The 24,564-nt window shown below is 46.3% G+C and overlaps 1 protein-coding gene across 1 annotated transcript in view; it reads right to left on the bottom strand.

Annotated features, from left to right (window-relative positions):
- The window catches only part of TBC1D5 (TBC1 domain family member 5), a 589,141-nt gene that overhangs the window by 17,624 nt on the left and 546,953 nt on the right, over positions 1-24,564 (bottom strand). The window contains exons 21-22 of the mRNA XM_058290770.2: positions 23,203-23,366; positions 522-621 (exon numbers count right to left, since the gene is read on the bottom strand). Of these exons, the coding sequence (XP_058146753.1) occupies positions 522-621; positions 23,203-23,366 (264 nt within the window). The remainder of the gene's footprint in view (positions 1-521; positions 622-23,202; positions 23,367-24,564) is intronic.

Below are 24,564 nucleotides of genomic sequence, written 5' to 3'. Positions count from 1 at the left end.
TGCACGACTCACAAGTAAAGAGAACTTCAGGCAAACATTTCTTACAAAATACGCATAGTCAGAAGTTAAGAAAAGGCTGCTTGGTTCTGGCATGCATTTCAGTCAGGTGGTTAAAAACATTTAAAAAAGAAAGAGAGCACTGCCAAAATAATGATCGTATGAGTGGCTGCGGACAGGCTGGCACAGCCGATGTCACCTTCACGACAGCATTTCATTCTGGTCTGAGGCAGATGCATGTTCACGAAGGGCTGAGAACTGTGACCTGCAGTCAGGTGGCTGGAGCCTGAGCCTCTGCCCCAGGAGCTACATACACGGCCCTCCGCGAGCCTGGCAACACTGCTGACGCGCCCTGCCTCCGTGTCCTCACCTGGACAGGTAGCCTATGACAGTCCTCTGGCACAGGGTGTAGTGGGGATTAAACGAGCAAATGCACATAAAGAGCGTACCACAGGGCTTGCCACACAGCTAGTGGCTGTAGTGTTAGAAGGAAACCATTTCCAAGGCCAAAGCAGTGCACTCACCGAGATGAGTGTCCATCACCTTTGCACAGTATTTGCACATGGCGTCAAGGTCATTCAACTGTCCTTGAAGAAAGGAAATCTGGGCTTCCAATTCTTCTTCCTAAAATGAAGGGGGAAAGATGAGGAAACTTTAAAAATACACTCGAATAAAACCCCCAAAGTCCCCCAAATGATCTGGACTATTTTAAAGAGGCAGAATCTCTTATTAGTCCTAGATAAAAGAAAACAGCAAATAATAACTCACTATTGCCACCACCGACAAAATAGAGAAAGGATCATACGCAGTTTAAGAAAAAATTGGACTTTTTTCTAACCTAATGCTAGTTTTGTATCTTGTATAAATATGTACATATATCACCCTGTATAAAAAAATTACATAAAATATCTTCGATAAATTGAGCAAAGCAAATTAGAAAGGTAAATTGTATTTCAGTGGCTCATACTTCCCAGGCACCGGTACAAAAACATTTCCTCTCTCACACATTTGGGAAACGAAAGATTTCCATTTGTGTAAGACACATCTCATCATTTTCTAGACAATGAAAACAATTCTTAAAATGTAAGATTTCCCACAGCACTTAAAAAGTTTTGCCCCAGCAGCCCATAAATAACTACTCATACATTTCCTCTCTTTATATGACACTAGAGCATTTCACTTATTTGTTTCTAGGAAATAGTATTCTGGTAAATGGTAAAAGAAAATCTAATTTTAACAAAAAGATAAAATCTTTTTTTTTTTCAAGGAAAAACAATACTACATATAAAAAAATTCCCATGGAAATTCAGAAGACTATGGGAGTTTTTCTTAGAGAAAGGAAATAATCTCCATCATTTATATATTTTAAATCAATTTAGCTAGAATACAAAGAAAGGATATTACCAGGGCTGGGATAGGCTAGAAATTGATTTTCTAGTCTTAGATGCTTGTCTTTTTACACGAGAATCCTCTATGTGGTTAAAAAGAACGGAAGAAAACCATACTGAGGCATCCTTTCCCTTAAAGAATAATTAGCCTTACAGATGGAAATGAAAGCGTTGACAAGGTTGCTTGTAGGTGTACTCCATTTTAACAAAATATATATGCGATGCTGAAGGACACAGTTTTTAAAATGTTGCTGGAGAACCAGCCCTTAGGAATCTGCATTTAAACATCTGACACAGAAAACACTCATCGCAGTAGCTCTAAAAAAATTACTGCGAGAGGCCCGCTGAAGGATTGCACAAGTGCTAAGCACATTCTCATTTGCTCCAAAACACAGCAGCCTCTCCACTGGCACGCAAACAAGGCCAAGGGCCCCCGGCGAGGGCCAGCCAAGGGCGCTGCGGGCCGTCGGGGAGCGGGCGCCCTCCTCCCCGCTCTCGGCGGGCAGCGAGGGGGAAGCGCGGCGGCGGCCTTCCCCTGCCCGGCTTGGCCACGAGCTGAGCTCGCGCTTTCCCGTCCTGGCAGGCCACTGCAGGATTAGAAGGCAGAAGGCGCACCTCTTCACCAACTAAGGCTGCGGCTAGCTTCCCAGGGCGCCACGGCCAGTCCGTCCCTCTCACTGCTCGTCAGCAGTGGGTCTCTGTTCCCTCCAGTTAGCCCACCCTGGCCGGCCCGGGGCTTGCTTTAATCCAGTGGGCACGGCAGCAGGCAGGCTGTGCCGGCTTCTGCCTTCACCAGCAGGAGGTGGGTGCCAAGCTGTAAATTAGTTCAGGCTGGAAAACTGGAAGAAAGGAGAGCCCGCAAGGAAAGAAAGAGGCCACGGGAGAGGCCAGGGCTGCCTGGACCTTCTGGCCCAAGCCTGGCGGCGCTGGCCAAGCGCGTGGACACCACGGCAACGGTAAGGAGGGCCGGCAGTGCCGCACAAATTCCTGACCCAGAGGTCTGTGAGGGAAGAGAGCTGCCGTTTTAAGGAAGTAAGCGGTGGAGTGGCTTGCTATGCGGCGATAGATCCATGAAAAGGACACTAACTGGGTCTACAGCGTGAGGAAACGGGAGCTCTGCTTCCGGTTCTGCCATTCACAAGTCGTGTGACTGTAGCTAACCCTCTACCTATCAGGCCGATATTCGGCACTCACTGGGGAAGGAAGACTTGGCTTCCAAGGAGCTTACAATCTGAAAGCTGAAATAAGAAAATTATAAACTATCTAGGATATAAGGCAAAGAAAGTCTTATAATGAAATACATAAAATTGCCCTGGGAATCCTGGTCTCAGTCTCCTGCTCCCTTCACCAATAAGTCACCTTTTACGTCTGTTACAGGCATAAAACCAAGTGGATGAGTTTAGAGCTGCATGGAGGCTGGGATGTGCCTTCTAACAGAAGGGACAGGTGCGGCCTGTTTCTCCTGGCATGTGGCTACCAGCTGGGGCACTGACAGGCCTGAGTGGACACGGTACTAGGAATGAAATGCCTCCCGGTATTTTACTCCCCAGCAGTCATTCCTACTGAATGGAATTTATTCTGTCTGGCAGAGGAGACGCTTCAGAAGAGAAAAGCTTGCTCCTGCTGGCGGGGAGGGCCTTGGACGGCTGGAGGCCAGGATGGGGCTCACAAAGTGCCTCTTTAAGACACTTTTTTGTGACCACAGGAACATTATTGTAATAAAAACTAGGATGAGATGGAAGTTAAAGTGTGCAGTGCACAGCCTGTGCCACTGTACCGGGAGCTCTGAGAGCACAGCAGACCTGGGCTCCTGCTGGGTGAGTACATGGGGAGGCGTATTTGCCCAAGTTTGCAATTTTGCTTAGGGCTCTACTGGTGGCCACTGAAGACTACCTTGCGTGCCATGCCACAGGAAGCTCACGAAACCTTGATACACACAGAATGGAGAAGAAGGAAACTTCTTTATCCAAAGAAAAGCTTTCACAAAAGCCCAAGATATGAGATAAAAGAGGACCACTCTGGATGAAGCAAGACTGAGCGGCCAAGAACCTCTTCCATTTAGAGTTTGAAATCCAGTGTGCTACTCCTCCAGAGTTCACTTAATCTTAAAGCGTTCCTAAAACCTTCAACTATCACTCAGACTTTATTAATAGAAAGGTAAAGGGGTGGCTTGTCATTTATTCTTCTCTATATTATATAATAACAGATCTGAAAAAAATGAGTCAGGAACCAAGCTTCTAGAATTGTGGGAGCTGACTTTACATTTCATGCTCACACTCCTCCCAAATAACAATGTTTTGAATACTGGCAGCTTTAGTCATTTGTTCTCCTGAAACTGGTCCCCTGTAATCAAAAACAAATGCTTGGCTAAATGCCATGAGGTTTTATGAGCACAATCAGTTAGTGCATTTTTATGTGTAAGGAAGACACTGAAGAGAAACGTCCAGAGGTAAATAAATGTTATTTACCTTTGCACACACATCCTGCCCTTCCTTACAAGAGGGGAGTGTGGTGGGGCAGGATGGAGTTTTGGAGTAGACACAACTGGGTTCAAATCCTCTTTCTGCCATTACTAGCTACATAATCTTGGGCGAGTTCGTTAATTTCTTGGTCTCTTCACCCCCACTTCTTGGTGGAAGAAGGAAACACAAACACATGGAGAGCACAGTGTCTGGCACTGAGAGTAACTTGATCAAGTAATTCTTGCTCTTGCTCACATTTTTATAATTGGGACCAACCGGTGAAATGGAGGGTAAGTATAGGATTTTATGATTCACAGTTGGAAAACACTGGTCTCTGGTGTCCAGAAAGACTAATTAGGGCTTAGGAGCCTATCACTGTCATAAATTCCACATAAACTGATGTGCAAGGAATGAAACGGGTGGAACATGACGGGCAGGGCCACAGACACACTAAAGGCACACTGGGCCTGACAGTCTCAGCAGCGAGCAGGAAGGGACTAGAGGATGAGAAGAAGAGTTGACACTGAGCTCCGCGTGTGCCAGCTCGTGGGACCTCCGCGACGGTGCCACGAGGGTCAGCCTCCTCAGCTCCACTGAGCGGCACCGTCTACCCCTCTGCGCTCGCTGGTGTAGGCCGAGGTGTAGACGGCTGTGTGTGAACCCGAGGACATGGCCCACTACTCACTCCTTCCCCGTGTACGTTCCTTCTTCCCGCATTCAATTTCTGTGGCCAGTTTCCTTTAACAGAGATTCACCGACTACACTGTTAGCCCTAACCCTCACCACTGCTCACTGAACAGTTCTCCTTCAGAAACATGACGGTGGGGTTGGTTCTGTTTTGTTGCTGGCTGAATGACTCTTGTTTGAAAAAAAGTTTTTTGAATTAAGCTTTTAGAAGTGTTTTCACTACCATCACCCCCCCAAAACGGCTGATGCAGACTACACTTCCACTCGAATACCATACCCCTCAGTTGTTCAGAGTATTTTATAAAATGTGGGGTTTCTCTTTCAGTTTTATTAAAGGCTTCAGTGTCTCTCTGATATTTCTTGGTTAATAATAGGCCACATGTTGGTAGTTCACTAGTCGTCAGTTATTCATTCATTTACTCAACGTGTGCTCGCTGCACTGTCAGGCCTCGTGGCAAGTTAAATGGTGGAGGGGACAGGGACTCTGACCGCTAGGGGTTTAGAGGAAGATTAGACTTGTACATAAAGCTAACAGAGGGGCTAAGGTAATTTCTGAAGAGACAAGAGAGAGAAGCCTTCAAATTGTGGGGGGCCAGAGGACTTTCAATTTCTGGGGGTGGAAAGGACAGCAGGTTTTCTGGAGGACACAGCACTTCCGAAGGGTCTTAAAGAAGGAGGAAAACTGGGCTCAGAAGAACCAGCGGGAAAGGAGGGAAGCAGAGGGGTGGCGGCAGAAAGCACAGGGCATGGGTGTGAGGCGGCCGAGCGGGCTGGAGTGGGGCCCCCGGCAGGCGCGGCTCGCGGGAGTGCTGGGCCCCGCGGCGGGCAGTGTGATGCTAGGCTGAGGGGCACGGGCCTGGGAGCTGGGTGCGACGTGACCCATCACTGCCCCCAGAACTTTTCAATGAAGATTACCACAGCAGTGGTGCGAGGGGCTGCCTGGAAGCCGAGCAGAGCTCTGGCAGCTCAACAGTGACCCTGGAGGAAGGCCTGGGGCCCTCAGTAGGCCGGGGGTCTGCGGGCAGAGGGGACGGGGTTAGCACCCGGCGGGCTGAGGGCAAGAGTGGGCAGAGCTGCAGGAAGAGGCTGGCACACGTGCCTGGGGCTGGTGGGGTCTGCCGGTGAAGGTGTTACAGGGCGAGAGGGAAGGTGACTGGAGGGGGGCAGAGGTGAGGCGTGGGGCACCTGCAGAGGCATCTCACAGCATGGCCCTGCGGGGAGAGGGAGGAGGGAGGGGCTGTCAGGATTGGGCAGAGGGCTGGGGCTGCTCGTGGTGGGGGCGCAGGGCCTGCCTGTTAAGGAAGGACGATTCGTGCCTGGAGAGGGGAGGGTGGATTTTAAACACCACGCATCCCTGTCACATTTTTCCTGAAGTTATTTATGTCTTGAGGGTTGGGGCTTGACCTGCAGGCCTCTGTGACCACTGCCCTCGGACAGATCCCACCGGTACGGGTGGTGGACAGATGGCCGGGCGAGTGGGGCAGAGTGGGGTTCTCTCAGCTTCCGGGAGCTGTCGGGTCACAGGGAGCCCACGCCCGCCGAGGCCTCGGGGCAGGCTAATCACAGCAACTGGAGGGACAGAAGACATGCGGCCTCTCCACACATGGTGAGCAAAAGGCGGGACGTGACGGAAGCAGCAGCGGGGGGCAGGGCGCCCCGAGGAAGCTGGCGCGCGCGGGCAAACACGCACACCCGGCGCGGGGGGAAGCCCCAGCCTGAGGAGGATGGCCGGGAAGACCTGGGGTGCGGAGAAGGCGCGGGAGCCCGAGGAGCGGGCTCGGCTGGCAGGAGCGCGCCTGCAGCGTGGGTCAGCACGCCAGCCTGTGCGCGTGCCCACCGTGGCTGGCCACGCTCGCGACGCGTGCCCACCGTGGCTGGCCACACTCGCGACGCTTCAGCTCTTTTCTATGGAGAGTGAAAGTGACAGTCCCTACCTTGTCTGACTGTCGGAGGACTGAAGTAAATGAGATTTCCCAGAAGAGCTTGGCGCAGTGCTTGATACATGTTAAACAATAAACGCTGACCTCGTGGTTTTGGAAAGAGTCCCAGGAATTTATTCCAAGGAAGAAACTGTGGATCCACGCAAAACATAGCCCTCAGGATCTCACCACACATTCAAGGGCAAAACACTTAGAAATCCTAAGTGTAACAATAGCTGACTTCCGTAGTTTGAGGTACACTCAAAATGTACCTCTTTCTCCTTTTGCTCATTTTTCCTGGATTTTCTACAATGGCATTGTATCATATTTTTGTAATGAGAAAAATTACAATATTCAAATAGCATAGCAGAAAGGAAATAAGAAGAACAGTAAAAGGCAATTACCAACGAAGTGTTAATATTTTTATTGACCAAAATTTATTCCACATCTAACTACTCTCAACAACGCTAAACAGTAAAAACGACTGAAATTAAATACCTTGTGAAAAAGTAAATAATTATAATGCTGTCATACAAGTAAAATCCCTAAGTAACACTTTGAGGCTAAAGGGCTTCCTCACATTAGAGGGGGAACGTCAACGGCTATTCTTTATGGGTTGCCTAGGAAGACCAAAGTTCTTTTAAAGATACCTAATAAAAGTTAACAATGCCATAAAATCCCCTGGTAAATTGAATGGCTCACATTTTTAGACAGGATGAAAACAAACCTATTATATATGAATGGAAATGGCCTTTAGAAATTGTGAACTGAAATTCAAAGTTCACGGCATCAACTTTTATGATCTCAGATCATACACTTCAGAGCTGGCACTGCCTTTGGGGGTCATTTATTCCGACCTCTTATTGGTAAACTTCGCTCGGCCTGGTGGCACCAGCAGCACTCGCTGAGCCGGCTCCCTCCCTCGCCGGCTCCCTGCAGGAGCCCCACCAGGGACAGGTTTCCCACCGAGCTCCTCCCTGCACCCCCACTTCCACCGTCACGGTGAGGCCCTCCCTGCCTGCTGAGTCTAGAACAACGGCACCCACTGTGCTGGCCTGCTGTTTACAGTTACGGCAGCAGAACCGAATGTCAACAGTAGGTTGCATGGCTTTTCACTGCTTTAATTTCCTCCTGCAAGTTGAATAAAAACAGCTACATCAAAAACAGGGCCTCGGTATAATTTATAAATTACACATCACCTTCCTGAAAATCAGCGTGGTCAGGTGGAACGCCCCTGGCGCTAGCGGACAGGCGCCATCCAAACTCCCCTGCGCAGCCCAGGGAGAGCTGCAGGCGGGGCCACAGGGGAAGCATTTATTTCTTCCATGCAAAACTTACTCTGCCAAACTTCAGCTTGACTTAGAGCACATCCCTAGATCAACTCCACGTCAACTCCACACTCCCTTGCTGGCTGTGTGTGAAAAGTTCCCAGCCTCCTGCAGCCAGGTGCTGGCAGGGTAAGAACATTAATTCCACTCACGTGCCGGTCGTGGGCGGGATACAGGGGATATGGATTATAAATGCTATTTTAAATATAGAACATGTGAGGCTCACAAAGTTAAGAGAAAGAAATGTCCTCTTTCTTCTCCGGTTGCCTCTCATAATTTTTCTGGAGTAAAACAGGAAAAGATTTTTTCTTAATCTATTTTATTCTTTTGGCTCTATTTAATAAGGAAGAATTTCTCCATTGCCCTGTCATGATTAGTAACTTATTTTTGGATTGTTTTAAGCACAGTCTTTCTACTCCTCACTTTCCTCATCTGTAAGATGAGGACTTGAGTCCCTTTGAGGGTTAAAGGAGGAGTGGGGTGAGGGGGGTGGGGGGTATATGGGGACCTCATATTTTTTGAATGTAATATTTAAAAAATAAAGACAAAAAGAAATAAACCTAAAATAAATAAATAAATAAATAAATAAAGGAGCTAATACTGTAAAATGCTAAGCAGCAGGCTACAGCCATTAGCACTCAGCCATCACCGACAAGGAGGCCACCTCCACACTAGGTTATACGCACAGCTTGGGTTATCTGTGGAAAGTCTTGTTTCTGATTTGTATTCAATGCATCTTACTTTAACCAATGCTTTTCAGCCTTTAACATGTACCAACCCCTGAGAATCGTGCTAAAATGCCCAGTCTCACTCGGGTGGGCCTGAGAGCCAGCATTTCTAGCCAGCGCCCAGGACGACCCTCCAGCGGGCCCAGGGACCACCCTGGAGAGAGCAGCCATGCCCTCTTAGTCATTTCTGAAGTCTCCAGTCTTCCCGAGGAGGCTGTGAAACACTCACAGTCTCCCTGCTCTAAAGCAGTTTGAACAGATGGCTGCGCGGTCGATGCAGATTTGGTGATGGTCCAAAGGCCTCCTCTCAGCACGACAGGGGCAGGGAGGAGGGCGCAGGGCGCCGGCTTCCAGAGAGCTCTCCAGCCTTCCCCAGTCAGTCCCCACAGTCTTCACGACTCTACTCAGAGCTAATTCTTAGACCATCAGGCATCAATTTACTCTTCTGTAAACACAAGCACTTACAGCCAAGTATAAATGAATTTTGTGGGATTATACATGCTCTTTTCTGTAATTTTTGATAAACAGTGGCTGTGTATAAGGAGCACAGAATAAAAGATGAATCCAAGTGAAACAAAAAGGTAGAATACTTCCATAATCCATGGTATTTAAATTCATCACTGAGTTTTTATTTATTTAAAAATAAGCATAATAAGTAATACTTAGGAATTACTTTTAGCCGTTAGAAGCTTGCTTTTATGCCTTTTGCCATTTTGCCATTTTGGGCTATTTTATCCTAACTCCTCTTTCTGGAAGCTGCTTTATGCAGATTTAGAACAACAACAACAAAATAAATAGAATAAAATAACAGAAAAGACAAGAATGGTGCCAGAAAACAGGATCATGTGCTGTGCGTTCTACAGTAAATGGAATAAACACACAGCCCTTACATAAACACGCCGCACATTAAACCGAAACCCTCCCGGGGACCCACAGCACTGCCGCCCAGGAACAGCAGCTCCCCGCAGAACACTGCAAACTCCCTATGACCGCTGCTTTAAACGCGTAAGGACACGCACGTGGTGCATCCGACCACTTTCAAGCCCATTAAATTCAAAAGATAAGGCTTATTAACAGTGACTGCGATCCTGTGAACATTTTAACTGGAAAGAGAGGCCTGAGAAGGGGAGCCTAACAAATGGCACTGGGGAGCAGGGGCCGTCACTTCTAGCCAGGCAGCCCGAGCTGTGCCGCTCCTCGCCACGCAGCCAGCACTGACGGGCTCCTGCCTGCTCCACTCCAAGTGACGGGCCCCACCGACGGGCCCAGCCCGGGGCTGGCGGCTGGGCCAGGCCTCCGCGGGCCTCCTGCCGCCCCTGGACGCCGGCAGCGGCACAACGGCTGGCCCGGCAGACGGGCCTCGGCCAAGGCGGTTTTTCCTGGCAAAACCAGCTGACCCACGTGAGAATGACCCTTCTCTGGGCCACCTGCCCGCCACACTATCCCGCAGAGGCAAACGAAAAGGGCACCCTGCAGCAAATCCCCATTGCGGATCAAGCACGGTTTAAGAAATACTTGCCATTATGACTGGCAAAGGAAACCCATTGTTGGGAGGGCCTCAGTATTTGTCTTTTAAATCAACACTACCAATTTGAGACTTCTGGGCGAAGAAAAGAACAAAACAATACGAGAAGGTAATACATCCCTAAATTAACTGGTTTACTTGCATCTATTGCACTTCTGCTAACTTATCTCTTATACTAATTGACAGAAACCCCCTTTACAGCATGTAAATGGTTGGGGAATGGCACTGAGAAACACGGTGACTTCTCAGGCCCTCAAAGAGGCTGGAGCGAAGTCAGTACATCTGATGCCTGGCACAGCCTGTGGAACCCTCAGCAGCACGCGTTCACTGCTACTCGCCTGCTGAGGGCTAGGGACAGCATTCGCCAAAGGGGACGCAAGGGCAGAGGTCAGCGCCTGCAAGTGCCCTCTAACCGAGTACAAGCATTGGTCCTTGGAGTTCAGCAGCAGGGCAGCCTCTGCAGTTATGCAGGACGCGCGCCGCCTCCAGATGCTGCCGCTGTAGGTCTGAGGCGGCCTCCTGCATCCCCACGAACGAGGGCCCGGGGACCTGCGGCCAGTGCATAAAGCCCCAGCGGGGGCAAGCTGGGACCCACGGCGTGCGCAGAGCCTGGAAGGAAGCCTAGCAGTTTTGTGGCCCCGGAGTCATTTTGGTTAGAAGAGACAGTATGGCACGAAAGAAGAGACTTGAGACAGAAGGTTTTGCCAGAGCGCTGCAGCAGCTGTGCACTTCACAGGGGCTGGGGGCTGCGGGCTGCAGGGGGGCTGGGGGCTGCAGGGGGGCTGGGGGCTGCAGGGGGGCTGGGGGCTGCAGGAGGGTTGGGGGCTACAGGGGTACTGGTAGCTGCAGGGGCTGGGGGCTGCAGGGGCTAGGGACTGCAGGGGTGCTGGGAGCTGTAGGGGGCTGGGGCCTGCAGAAGGGCTGGGGGCTGCAGGCTGTGGGGGCTGCAGGTGCTGGGCGCTGCAGGGGGTGGGAGCTGCAGGGGGGCTGGGGGCTGTGGGAGCTGCAGGGGGGCTGGGCGCTGCAGGGGCTGAGGGCTGCAGGGGGGCGGGGGGCTGCCGGGGGGCTGGGGGCTGTGCGGGCTGCAGGGGGGCTGGGCACTGCAGGGGCTGGGGGCTGCAGGGGGGCTGGGGGCTGCGGGCTGTGGGGGCTGCAGGGGGACTGGGGACTGCAGGGGGGCTGGGGCTGCAGGGGCTGAGGGCTACAGGGGGGCTAGGGGATGGTGGCTGCCGGGGGGCTGGGGGCTGCAGGGGGCCTGGCGATGAGGCTGGCAGGCCCTGCTAGGCGCTGAGATGCGCGGGGGCAAGGAGCGGAGCCCAGTCCTGTGGGAGCCGTTCACTCAGGGAACAAGCTGGGGTCGTGGCGTTAATAAAATGGAGGAGGCTAAAATTCCTAATGCGGAACAGTCAGGTACGGAAATGAGAATAAAAGACGGGTGCAAAAGTGTACTCTTTTGATATCCTCACCCGCCAAAGTCAGAGGCTACGTGTCAAACCCAGTGTGGATATTCTGCTATAGTGCTTGTTCTGAAAATGTGACTTTGTTCCAACAAGATTGATGTGTTAGCAAACAAGTGAGCACACCACAAACTTCACGTCTGCTTAAGTGAGATTTCATCTGCAAGAAACTCCAGGTGAACACAGAAAAGGGCACCTCGCTGAACCCAGCGTGCAGAAACAAGCAGCCTGCTCCCCTCCAGTGCCTGCCAGGTCCCTGGGGGCACCACGGGCTGTGGGCGACATCCCCCCAGGCGGGGCTAACGCCATCAGGTTTCAGGAGACTTCCCTTCCCAAACTGCTCGGAAATTCACAGGCTGCTGGGCGGCTTCCCGGGTTCCCAGTCAGGCTTCAGGGCTTTTTCAAAGTAAAGTGCCATACTGATTGTAGTGTTTATTTCTTAATCATTTAACATAAAACTCCTAGAATAAAACGTAGGAAAACATCTTCAAGATCCTGTGGTAGGTGGTAGTTTCTTAAACCTTATACCCAAAGCAAGAGCAACAAGAGAAAAACCAGATAAACGGGACCTCCTCAAAGCACTGTGTCAAAAAGGTGAAAAAGAAGTAAATTCAATGGGAGAAAATATTCGTTAATTACGTATCTGATAAGGGTTTAATATCCATGATATATATATATATATAAGGAGATCATTCAACTCAACACTAAAAAGAAAAACTACCCAATTAAGAAAATGGGCCAAAGACTTGAAAAGACAATTATCCGAAGAAGAAATACAAATGGTGAAAAAGCACATGAAAAAATGCTCCACATCACTAGTGATTAGGGAAATGCACATCCAAATTACAATGAGGTATCACTTCACACCTATTAGACTGGCCACTATTAAGAAGTCAGAAACTGTAAACGTTGGAGAGGATGTGGAGAGAAAGGAACACTTACCCACTGCTGGTGAGAATGCAGAATGGCACAGCCTGTGAGGACTGATTGGCACTTCCTAAGGAAGTTGAACATAGACTTGCCATATGACCCTGCAATACCACTACTGGGTATGCGCCCAGAGAAACTGAGAGCAGTGACACAACAGACATCTGCACACCCATGTTCTCAGCAATGTTACTGACAATTGCCAAAAGTTGCAAACAATCCAGGTGTGGCAGTTTGATCTTATTTATGGATTCCAAAAACAGATATTGGATTATGTGTGTAAACTGCTCTGTTCCTCTGAGAAAGAGGATTAGATTGTATTAGATTCAGAAGTTTCATTTTTACTTGATTAAATTATGATTAAGGCTTTGATTCCCCTTGCTGAGCGGGGACTCAAAGAGAAAATGACAAGGCAGAGGAGAGAGTCTGAGTTTTAATGCTGGAGCCCCGAGAAGTAAGGCACAGAGAAGCAACACGAGGACAGAGAGAAGGCTCTGTTAGCCCCTGCAGAGGCTTGGGAGAGAGCCTGAGAGTCCACAGCTGACCTTGTGAGAGAGCAGGGCAGCTGAGCCGGAGAGAAAGGAGCCTGGAGAGAAAGGCCAGTGCCTTCTGCCAGCCTATAGCTGAGAACAGAAGAAGCTGGGACCACGGAGCCTTAGGAGGAAGAGGAAGGCTGGACCTGGCAGACGTCGGCAGCCATCTCGCTTCAACACATGGCAAAAGACTTTGGTGAGGGAAGTAACTTACGCTTTATGGCTGGTAACTGGAAGCTTCTACCCCAAACAAACACCCTTTATAAAACCCAACAGACTTCTAGTACTTTGTATCAACACCCCTTTGGCTGACTAATACACCAGGTATCCATCAACAGATGAATGGATAAGCCGTGGTATATATACACGATGGAATACTATGCAGCAGTGAGAAGAAACGAAGTCGTGAAGCACATGACAACAGGGAAGAAGCTGGAGGGCATTACGTTGAGTGAAGCAGCCAGACGCAGGAGGACAAATACTATATGACTGGGCTATTGTGAACTAAATATGTTTTGTAAACTCACGGAGTTATTAATTAGAATACAGGTGACCAGAAAATAGAATAATGTTAGAGATTGGAAAGCTGAGGGTTAATCTGTGCAGAATTGGTAAAAACGTTGTTTGTAAATCTTTGGAAATGAATAGAAATGGTGAAAGCATCACGGTGTTTGTAACTAGCTGAGCTATTGTACGGATGTGACAGTGACTGAAAGGGAAAGTCTAAGGTCATGTATAATTACTAGAAGGAAAGCTAACAACTGTACCATGGGCTGTATAGGACAGTAAAACCTCACGTATAACATAAATAAGGTGACAGTGCATGTATAAAACTGTTCTTAAATATAAATACAAATAAACTAGAGAGAAGGAAAAGGAATAGCAGCTATGTACGGGAGAGGAAGCACAGAGAGACGGAGAGGTGAGGAGTTTTCTGTTTTTTGTATATTAGGATTATTCCTGGAATAATGAATATGCTCTATGAGGACTGAAGGGATGAGTGCACAAATGTGATTACAATGAACATCAATGATGGTACACTTTGGATCGACTTACGCTTTATTAATATGGACTGATAAAATTGGTTTGTTAAAAAAACAAGTAAAAGCATATCAAGGATATCTACTAGGAAAATACCCTAAAATGTTATTGTGATTACATTAAGTATGTGTGTATATTAGAGAAAACTGTGGATAAAGTCTTTTTTTTGTTTTCCCTTTTATGTTTTTAATATATATTTTAATCTAACAAAAGTACAAAAAATGAAGAAGGGGAGTTGACATGGAAGATATTAATAACAAATACTTTTCCTTAATAATCTGAAGATATTTCTTTTCATAGCCAGTAATGCATATGTAATGACATAATTGGAGAAAATACAAAGCATGATTCCAATGAAAAAAAAAATAAAGCTGGTCAAAGAAGCCAAGAATTGCAAACAAGACTAAGAAACCTAAGAGTAAATTTATGATAGCTTAAAGTGGATTAGAGTATAACATTTAAAATGGCTGTAAAAATAAAACTGCCTAAGAGAGAACCACAAGAAAAAAATTAGGGCAGTTGACAACCTGTCACGGAGACCACAGTGGATCCAAGGAGCAAAATTAAAAGACATCTCTTTTCCTTGATTTATAAGTCTGGTTTTTAATTCTTTGCTTTCCTATCCAGGGAATTAATTGCTGCTTTCCAGAATGAGAGTTTTATGAATTACAAAGCCGCAATCTAAATACTTAGCCCCGATGCTCTTCCCTGCAGTCTGAGGAACAGTGAGCATTTGCGCAGGCAGAAGCCTCATTTTAGGGTGTCAGATGGCCACGAGCCCCTGCTGTCACTGCACCCACCACTTTCCACGTCTGAAGAAGTTTACAATTCTGAGATGTGATTTTTCTGAGTTCAAAAGCTTTCCTGATAAGGGACTTTATAGGCATAACACCCATATGCAATGATCAACCTTATTTGGTATATAATGTGAACCCAAGTAAAGTTTATTTTTAGAGACAACTGGGGGAAATTATAATACAATAATAGCTAGGTATTAGAAGATGTTTGCAGGAGTTCTTAACCAGGGGTCCATGAACTCGAATTGAAATTCAAAAAATCATTATTCTTGTGGGGATGTGTTGGTGGAGTGTGATGTATTTATTAAATAGTACCTTATAGTGTGGTCTTAGTAAGGAGTCCATAGTTTTCACTTGACTGGTAAAGGGGTCCGTGGTACCAAATGGGTTAAGAACCCCTGCGTTAAGGAATCACTGTTAATTCTGTGAGGCACAGTAACAGCACGGTGGTCCTGTTTTGTGTGTGTGCGATGCGTGTGTGTATTTCTTATCAGTTAGAGATGCATTTTTATGGGTGAAATAACATGACATCTGTGGTTTGATCTAGAATACTCCAGTAAACAATCAATTAAAAATACTTGTCCAAAGCTCTCTGGGGCCCCCCAACCCACCGACTCTGAGCTCATGCCCTTGCAGACAGATTTTGAACATTCTATCAGCAAGGTTAACGTAATAGCAAACGACCAATTAAACGCCATGCTTCAAACGTCTGAGTTCAGCTGTGCTGTAGATTGAGTAGGAAGGTCATCCTAGAGGTTCCGCTGACGCACGTCTCAGCCGAGCTCACTGACCGCCACAGTAAATAGTGCCTCTAGGAGCGGGGCTCCTGAGGGCTCTGGAGGCATCCAGACTACAGGCAGGGCAGACAGCTCAGGAGCTTGGTGCCGTGCCAGTGGGCCCTACTTTGGAATTTACGCTCCCCAGGGTGACAGAGCAGGACTCAGTTGTGGTTTCCCTACACATGGCTCTTCTGCCCCTTCTATATGAACCGATAGTTAGTACTAGAGTTGACAGGTGCTTGTCCAAGAGACTTAAATATTTGGGCTGTTCGTGTGCCAGCTGAGCTCTGAATCTCAACTGAGTTCCAACATCTACTCTCCAGTTCATTGAACTCACCCAGGATAACTAACAAGGAAATTATGATGGACAACACCCATCCCAAGGAACAGAGAGAGTGTACAACTGCAAGCAAGATAGTCCCAGCTATCTGTCCCATGGGACTTAATCTCCCTCTCAATTAGAGGAGTGGGCATCACCATCCCAGAAACATCAGGACGTGGAATGAAGGATGGACTTGAGCAGACTAACTGCTATTCTGCTACAGACTTGTAATTCTAGCAATGGAAGAATTTTTATTTATGATGTGGAGGCAGAGGCCACTGGAGGTTCTGAGAGGAGGGAGAGGGAAAAACAAGTGTAATATGGGGAAACTTTTGGGACACTGGAACGTCCTAAATGATGTTGCAATAACAGATACAGCTATTACATATCTTGTCATCACTTACAAAATTATGCAAGAGAGAGAGTAAACTATAATCCACTTAGTGGGAATGCACTAATATGTGTTCATCAATTGTAACAAATATACCAGACTAATGAAGAATGTTCTTAATTTGGGAAGGTGTGGGAGGGGGAGGGTGTGAGGGCATAAGGGAATTCCCTATATTTTTAATGTAACATTTATGTAGCCTAAGTATCTTTAAAAAAAGTAAATAAAAGTATATTTTTTAAAAATCCCTATCATAAGACTTTAAAAAAGCTAAAAATCCTGCTATTTATCTTCATTTTATATCAATTCATGTAAATAAACTGTTGTTTGAATGGGAATGTATTTTAACTCAGCCATCACTAACATTCATTAAGCAATGAGATATGTAGGAATTGAAAGCGTCTGTCATTAGAGGCATCCTAGGAGCCAGCTTTCAGTTCCACCCACAAGTCCATAAAGAAATCCTTGTAATCAGCATTTTCCACGTAATGTGTGTCCCCAGGAAGCAGGCACTTCCAGCAGGCACTTCCGACAACTAGCAGAATCCTGGCCTCTGGGGAAGTCTCTCCGGCTTCTGTCCTCTGCCCACCACCAATCCCAACTCGGGCGGCCTGAAGGCCCACCAGGAAACCACACTGACAAGAGAGCTGGCTCTCTTCAAATGCAAGCGCTCGAGGAAGGGCACGTCCATCACTCTGACAGTTGACGTGTGAGTGACGATTTGCCTATACAACAGCTTTCCTCAGCTGAGACTGAAAATTCGGAGGAAAGAGGAATGCTGACAGGGAAGGAAGGAAGGAACCGTGTGCGCGGGCAGAGCTCCGGAGCCTCTGCAGCACCACCCGGCTGGCGCCTGCGCTCCCTCCTGGAGGTGGGCTCAGGATCGGGCATGGAGTTCAAGTCTTGCCAGGGAGACTGGAGGGGAAGCCTGCTGAGGAACTCTCAATGAAAACCTCCAGAAAAGGGTGATGGAGATGCAGCTGGCTCTGTGGCAGCCTTCTCAAGAACATGAGCGGGGCAAGTTGAGGGGAAAAAACCCAACTCGGCACACTGATCATGGCAGAGTAGAAAGAAGAGCCGACTATCCAACCCTGCATCTCACGATCCCAGGACTCCTGCTATTTAAATAAGAAACAAGAAACTTCCTTATTCTTTAAGCCATTTTGAGATAATCCTTCCTCATAATTTTACCAAAAGCAACTTGATATAGTCCCAACTACTGGACATTCTGCTGGGGGAGGTGGGGGAAGGGAACTCCCACAGCCGACCTGGTACTGCCCACTCACTAGCCACCGCCACCCTGTGCTAGAGAATGGCGCCCCTTCCCAGGGGGGAAATGGCTGCATTTAAAGGGGGAGAAACGCCTTTGTGACTCAGGTGGGATCTCTCACAGGGAGGCTCTAGAACAATCACGGCCCACAGGGCCCGTCCTCTCAACCCACACTGTTGATTGTCTTCACGGCTCGTAAGACATTTGGCATACACTACCCATCATGGTGAACTAAATATTCTTATTTAACTTTTGATTGTTTCCTGCTCCTCCAGTCCACTGCAAGCACCCTAACTGGGGTGCTCTCTTACATTTCTTACTTGAATACAATGCCTTCAGTTCCGACTTCTAGGACATGGCGTGGAGGAGCTTAGCCAGTGTTCAGGCTATCTGCACTTCCAAAAGCGGGTAAGGGTGCATGTTCTCATTTGTTTTAATTCACCTGACACTTACTTTTTGTTATTTTGCCATGATGAGAGTGGGTCCATGAACATTAACAATATAAATTCCATGAGTATGGCCATGGGCGAGCAGCCCCAGCGGTCCTGGAGGCCTCAGAAAGCAGCTCCTCGTTATGCATCTTGTTTTCTGCAGGAATTTCCAGTTCAGACAAGTTTTGACTTTCTGCGGTTTAGTGAGGATTCTGAACCACTGATAATTTTAGACCTCTGGAGATGGGTGTTTCATTATCACAAAGCATAGCAAAAAGGTGTATAAAAAGAAGTATTTAAAAAATACTAATTGGCTGATGTGCTTAAATACTAGAACCTACTCACACACACAAACCAATATCAGAAATTTTCTGAAATCCACTATTTCCCCATGTGGAAAGGGAATTATAGGCTATTATAGGATATTTTACTATCATGCTATATAAAGCATGGATAATGAAAAACGTTTCAAACCTTCCAGTTTTCTCTTCAAAACTAAAAAATCACAGCAACAGATTCCTTGCTTCAATTTCTGGCCACTCGCTTGCATGAGAAACGGATGATGACGATTTTAATGAAAACCCCCTAGAACCTTTGGAGGACACGGAGTGCTCCTGCTATCACATCAGACTGGCTGGACATGAAAGCAAACCCGGCCCAGGGACGGTAGGTGTGCGCTCCGTGGTGGTGCATGAGCCGCTCGGGTGTGCTTCTGGGCACTTTCCAACTGCACGCCGCTGTGCTGTGATGAAACCTCAGGTGATAAAGGCCTCTTTCGCACTCGTCCTCCACGTCGGCCGGCTCGCCAGGGGGGCTTCCTTACAGGGACAGAGCGGGGACGTGCTCGCCAGGGCGCTGCGCCATCGCTTCTGCTCAGACACCACTGGGCAGCGCCAGGCATGCGGGCCTGACCTTCCAGGCAGGAGGGGACTCTGCCCAGAAGGGAGGAGAGCTGGACTACCTGGCACAGAGCAGTGACCGTCACATATTATTTCATAAAGTAAGATAAATCTATTACTTGGAAACCATGAATTTCTCCTGGAAATTTCTGCCTTCTTTACCACACTTAGGAAATACAGTAACTTGGCATTCTCTTCCTTAGTTCACAGCATATCTATACAGGGAATTAGACTTATTCTATTTCTATTTTTACTCAACTTCTCGGTTTTGAATTACAGTATAACTGTAAAAGAAAATTAATTGGTATTGTAGAATAATCCATATGCCACCAAAATGTGATATAATGCAAATGAAACTTGTCTCCATATGCTTTACTCATTTGTTATTCCCTTATTCTGGTTCTTATCTTCACAGACATGTTCTTCATGCAGGCAAATAGCTCCTCTCTAATTTATTATGTCAATAAATTATATTTCTGCTGTAATTTTAATTGTTACTTTTGCTTTAAGTTGTGTACACAACACACTGAAGGCTCAAATGATTCTGTCTGGCTTCTTATGGAAACGGTTCCCAAGGCCTGCCCTCTACTTCCTGGTCCCCAGAAGCAACCACTGCCAAGCCTTCAGCTATTTTTTTATTTTTCTTCTGGTACCTCTGCATTTCTTGGTTTATAGTGCTTCTTCTTGGTTTTTCTAGAGCAGTGTACACTGCTTCCCACGATGGAAGATGACGACTTAGCTCTACTGCCCGCTACCACCTGCCCACTCTAATCACAGTTTCAATACCCCAACTTCCTCTCAATAGCTATAATTTTGATTAGATTACATAATGATGAGTATGCAAATTCTAGCCACAGCTCAATCATATGGTTTATTATAACCTTTGTGTCATTTCCTGTACATACTTTGCTTTTCTTTGGACTTAGCAAAAGTACTGTTTCTCATTGGCTTAGGTTTTTTTAGATGAATGTATCACTAATTCAAACCAAACTCACTCTTAATTGTGTAAATTTCTCAATTTGTTCAAATGTATCACACATTTTTCCAATTTCACTTCTTTAGAGAAGTTTTTCTGGAACCTTCCAATGTGCTCCAATCTGGGCTGGCTGCTGCCCTCTGGGCCTACTATATAGTCGTGCTACAGTCTTGGGATCTGCCTACTTCACCATCCCGGGTAATGTCTTGTCTTGACCCCCCATTTTCTAGTTCTTATGTCTTACCCTTCTCTAGTTTATTCCCTCATTTTTGTGGAGTATATCCTCCAGTGGATTCTGAGAAAGAGTATATAGGAAAAAATTTTTTTGAATCTTGAACGTCTGAAAGTGGCTTTATTCTACCCCCATACTTAAGTAGCAGTTTGGCTGAGTGTTGAATCTAGGTTAGAAGTAATTTTCTCTCAGAATTTTGAAGACATTATTACACTGTTTTCTTGATTTCAGAGTTGCTATCATGAAGTCCATGCTATTCTAATTCCTGAACCTTGGCTGGAAATCTTCCTTTTCCTCTAACTCTGAAAGTCTGCAGGATACCTATCTGTCCCTGGAGCACTGAATTTTCTCAGTGGTGTGTCTGGGTGTGGGTTTGTTTTCACTTGTGCGGAGCCTTTTCAATCTGAAGACCCAGGTCCTTTGTTAGTGGAAAAATTTCTTGAATTTTATCTTTGATTTCCTTCCCTTCATTTTCTCTGTTCTCTCCTTCTAGAATTCTTATTTTTAGATTTTGAACCTCATGAATCAATCTTCTAATTTTTTTTTTTTTTACCTTTTTCTCTTACCTTACATTTCTGTCTTATATTCTACTTTCAGGAAGATTTCTGCAAGTTTATTTTCCATCTCTTCTATTGTGTTTTATATTTCAGATCTATTTTAATTTCTAATTACTTTTTATTTGTTCTTTAAATGACTTATTTATTCATGCTCTCTGTCACGTATGCAAAGGTTACCTTCTATTCTTGAAACTGTTCACGTAATTTTTCTGAAGTTTTCTTCTGCTGTGGAGACTTGTTTCCTCCCCAGTTGCTTTTCTTCCTTTTTATTTTTATCCATTTTCGAGTCAGGTGCTTTCCTTAGGAGTGGTGACCCCTGGCTGTCCTGAGCATATACAATAGTGCACACCTTCAAAGCCAGGACGTCGTTCTGCGCTGACATGGGGCTTGTTGACCGTTGGGTGAACCGTAAAGGGAACTGGTGGTTTCCTTGAAGAATCCCCAAGGTCAGAAACTTTGTGTTTTACTGATTTCTTTCTTTTGTCTAGAGAAATTTTTCTACTCTCCTGACTGGAGGGTATATATACAATGGGGCTATAGGAAAAAAGCTGGAGGGGTGTGTGGGGGGTCTGAGGGTCTCGAATTCAGTATTTAAACTTATTCTTACTCCTTTTCTAGCAAACTCAACGATACCTGATCTCTGTCAGTCTAGAGGCATTCTGTTTTAGGTTTTCCAGAGAATTAAACCCTTTGGTCTTCTGCCAGAGTAGGGAAAGGAATCTAATTACCTCCTGAAGAGACTTAAGACCAATTCTTGGGTCTTTAGTTCCACTTCAGAGCTGCTTCTAGCTCCTGATTTTTTGGAGGATTCTGCAATGTAAATCAAATTTCTTCTTGCCTTTAATGACTGCTGACTTAAGGTTCACTTTTCTTAGGCTGCTAAATTAGTTACCACTTGCCATTTGCTTTCTAAGTAACACAATTTTGTTGTTCTCTTATTTCTTTTATTATATGGGGATTCAACTTTAATTACTCTTACTGTACTTGGAGTAGAGTTTAGGAGGGAGAATAACAGTCAAGCTGGCATCTTTTACCAAAAGTCCTCTTCTTCTCTTCAACAAATTATAGAACTGTGGTTCCTACACATTGAAAGGGACCCAAGAGAGCGTGTTGTCAACTCTCTTGCCTTCAGAGAGCAAAGTATGAAGTCCAGTTTGCAGATGAGGCTGGTGAAGCACCAGGACTCTGAAGGGCTTGCCCAAGGTCATACCAAGTCACGGAGAGATATAATGTTGCTATCTATTCTCTGAAACTTAAGTAATTATCCCTTAAAGGTTTTGCACTTAAAAAAAAATTAGGCCATTTCAGTGGCAGCAGCTAGAACTTTTTCTTTACTAGCTTTACATTTATCCTCTTCCAAAGGGCAGATGAGTTCTCCATATTAGAAAATTAGACATTGAACCAGTGATAAAATGTGGTTAAACACTTATTTCTTGTGAAATCTGGTATAAATATTTCAGACACAGCCAAATTGTTAAGGTACTTGATATGCCTCAGATGTATCCTTTTGAGAAATGTATACGAAGGATCTTAAAGGGCAATGATGTAGTGAGTCTGAATTCAAGGATTTCGGAGCTGACCAGGGAGAAGCCTGCCTGGGTAGAGGAGCACCATCCAAGCTCTGTGCTGGGGCCTCGGCCTGCTTTGCAGGGGGAGGGGAGACCTTAGAGCAGGACACCGGCCACAGCCCAGCTGGGTGACAGCGCCGCCAGAGGGGAAGCAGGGCCCGTGGAAGACGCCTGAACTCCTGGGGAGGAAGGGAAGGGAATGGGTGGAGGGGGGCTTACAGGTCCAGGGCTCCAAAAGTCTGTGCATGGGGAGCCTTGGGGCCAGAGCACGCCAAAGCAAAGCAGCCAGGAGCCCTGGAAGTGCGAGGCCTGGCCACCCAGGAGCAGGCCCTGGTGTGGTGCCCAGGTGTGCAAAGCGGGCTAACCCTGCTTCTGTGGGCTATTTCTTAAAACGTGCAGACGTGATCATCTGAGTTTGGTGCTGGCAGGCTGGACCCGGGCTGCTGCAGGGCCACAGTACACTGTGCCATCTCTGGCCTTTTATGAGACAATCCATCCCTTGGCCCCGTGCTGTTTATACTCGAGAGTGTTATTTGTATAACTTCAGGTGTTACAAATAAACACCTAAGTGTTATTTGTAAAATTTTATGAACGAACATTAAAATGATTACTTTAATTTTCAAGAAATATTTAAAATAGAAAAACAGCTAGGTTTGTTTCAAGTGTCAAAATTTCTTATTTGGCATAATACTGTTTGTTAAATTTTTAGCAAACACACAGGCTTTGATGAAAGGGCCTTTAAAATAGAGGAAAGAAGGGTCTAGATTAAAGTGATTCTACCTTTCTCCCTCCCCCCCCAGTATAATATGACCATAGCCTTAAAATACAACTAAACTATAATAATAAAATTAAGGTACTTTTGATGAAATAATTCATCTTGGTCCATAAAATTTTAAAGAGCTTTGTAAAACAAGGCACTAAAGTAGCTTTACTCATGCAGCACTCTAAAGTAAAATGAAGGATAAAAAGAAATCCGTCCTTAAATACTTACAGACTCTTTTCTGCCCATAGTTTTGCTGTGTGAGCGAGAACGGGAGATGTTGCTAAAAAAAGAGTCTTTTTTAGTAGCAGATGAAGGTGGGGAGCCAGTGAATTCTCTTCCTCCAGGCAAACTCTCGATGCTTGGAGATGAGCTGATATTTTTAGGACTTTGTCCTGTAAGAAAAATGAAGTAGAAATAATGAAACACTAGACTCACTAAGATATTGAATTTACTGCCTTTTAATAAATGATGATCAATCACGACACTACTTTGTTCACAATGCCAACATAAAGAAGCTGTGGAGTATTAAAATGCATGCATTTTTATGCACTAGAAGAGCAGCCACTTTTAAAAAATGAACTACTCCTCCAGGTTTCTATAAGCAATTTATACTACAATTAGTTCAAGCACTGCATGCACACTCACAGACACAACTCCAATTTTCAGAAACTGCTGGTTAAATGAGTGGATTTTCTCTCAAAAATGGACATCTTTCTTAATAATGCACATTATATTATTAGGATTAAAAAACCTAACTCACTGGCTGAAGTTCTTCTCAAAAGCCTCCTTCCCTTTTGCTAGCTGCAGAACAGACCTAGACTATACTGCCTACGGAGGAGAACCTGGAGAGGGACGAGGGGCGGCTCACGGGCCTCTCTCTGGACCTGCCTCCTTAGAGTGACCCCAGCAACGCCCTTCCCACTGAGAGTTTCTGGGGCCTTTCTCTCCCTCAGACAGAAACGAAGGCTCTGGTGAGCTCCGCAGAGAGGGCGGCCTTGCACAGAAGGCCAAGCCAGGAGTCAAGCCAGGGGGTGTAGACAGATCGGCTGAACTACTTTCACAGTGAGAGGGGAAGCCATTGAAAGCTTGAGCAGAGGCGTGCCATGACTGACATATTTGAAGAGGACTGTTCTGCCTGCTGTGTTGAGAATAAAATGGGGGAAAGGGTGTGGGTGGGAGAAGAGAAACCATCTGGGAGGTTACTGCAAAAATCCAAGGGCTCAGGAAGATCATACATGGGTGGTGAGAAGTGCACAGATTCTGCATAAAACTGACTGGATTTATCAATGAACTCGTTAGGGACATGAGGAAGAAAGGGGTCAGGTTAAACCAACATTTTTGGTCTAAGCAAGAGGAATGATGGAGCTGTTATTTCAAGAATCTGGGAAGAAAGGAAAAAAGCAGCTGTCAGGGTAAGATCAGAAGTTTAATTTTAGACATGTTGAGTCTGAGATACTTAATCAGATGACACCCGATGAAGGTAGACAAAAAGGAGTTAGGGCTGAAGACTGAACCCTGAAAACTGTCCAGGTTTAAAGGTCAGGGAGAGGGAAATTTATTGCTGTAAACACCTACACTAAAAAAGACGGC

The sequence above is a fragment of the Dasypus novemcinctus genome, chromosome 31 (genome assembly GCF_030445035.2).
Source record: "Dasypus novemcinctus isolate mDasNov1 chromosome 31, mDasNov1.1.hap2, whole genome shotgun sequence".
Classification (NCBI taxonomy): domain Eukaryota; kingdom Metazoa; phylum Chordata; class Mammalia; order Cingulata; family Dasypodidae; genus Dasypus; species Dasypus novemcinctus.
This window is presented reverse-complemented; position numbering and strand designations above follow the sequence as displayed.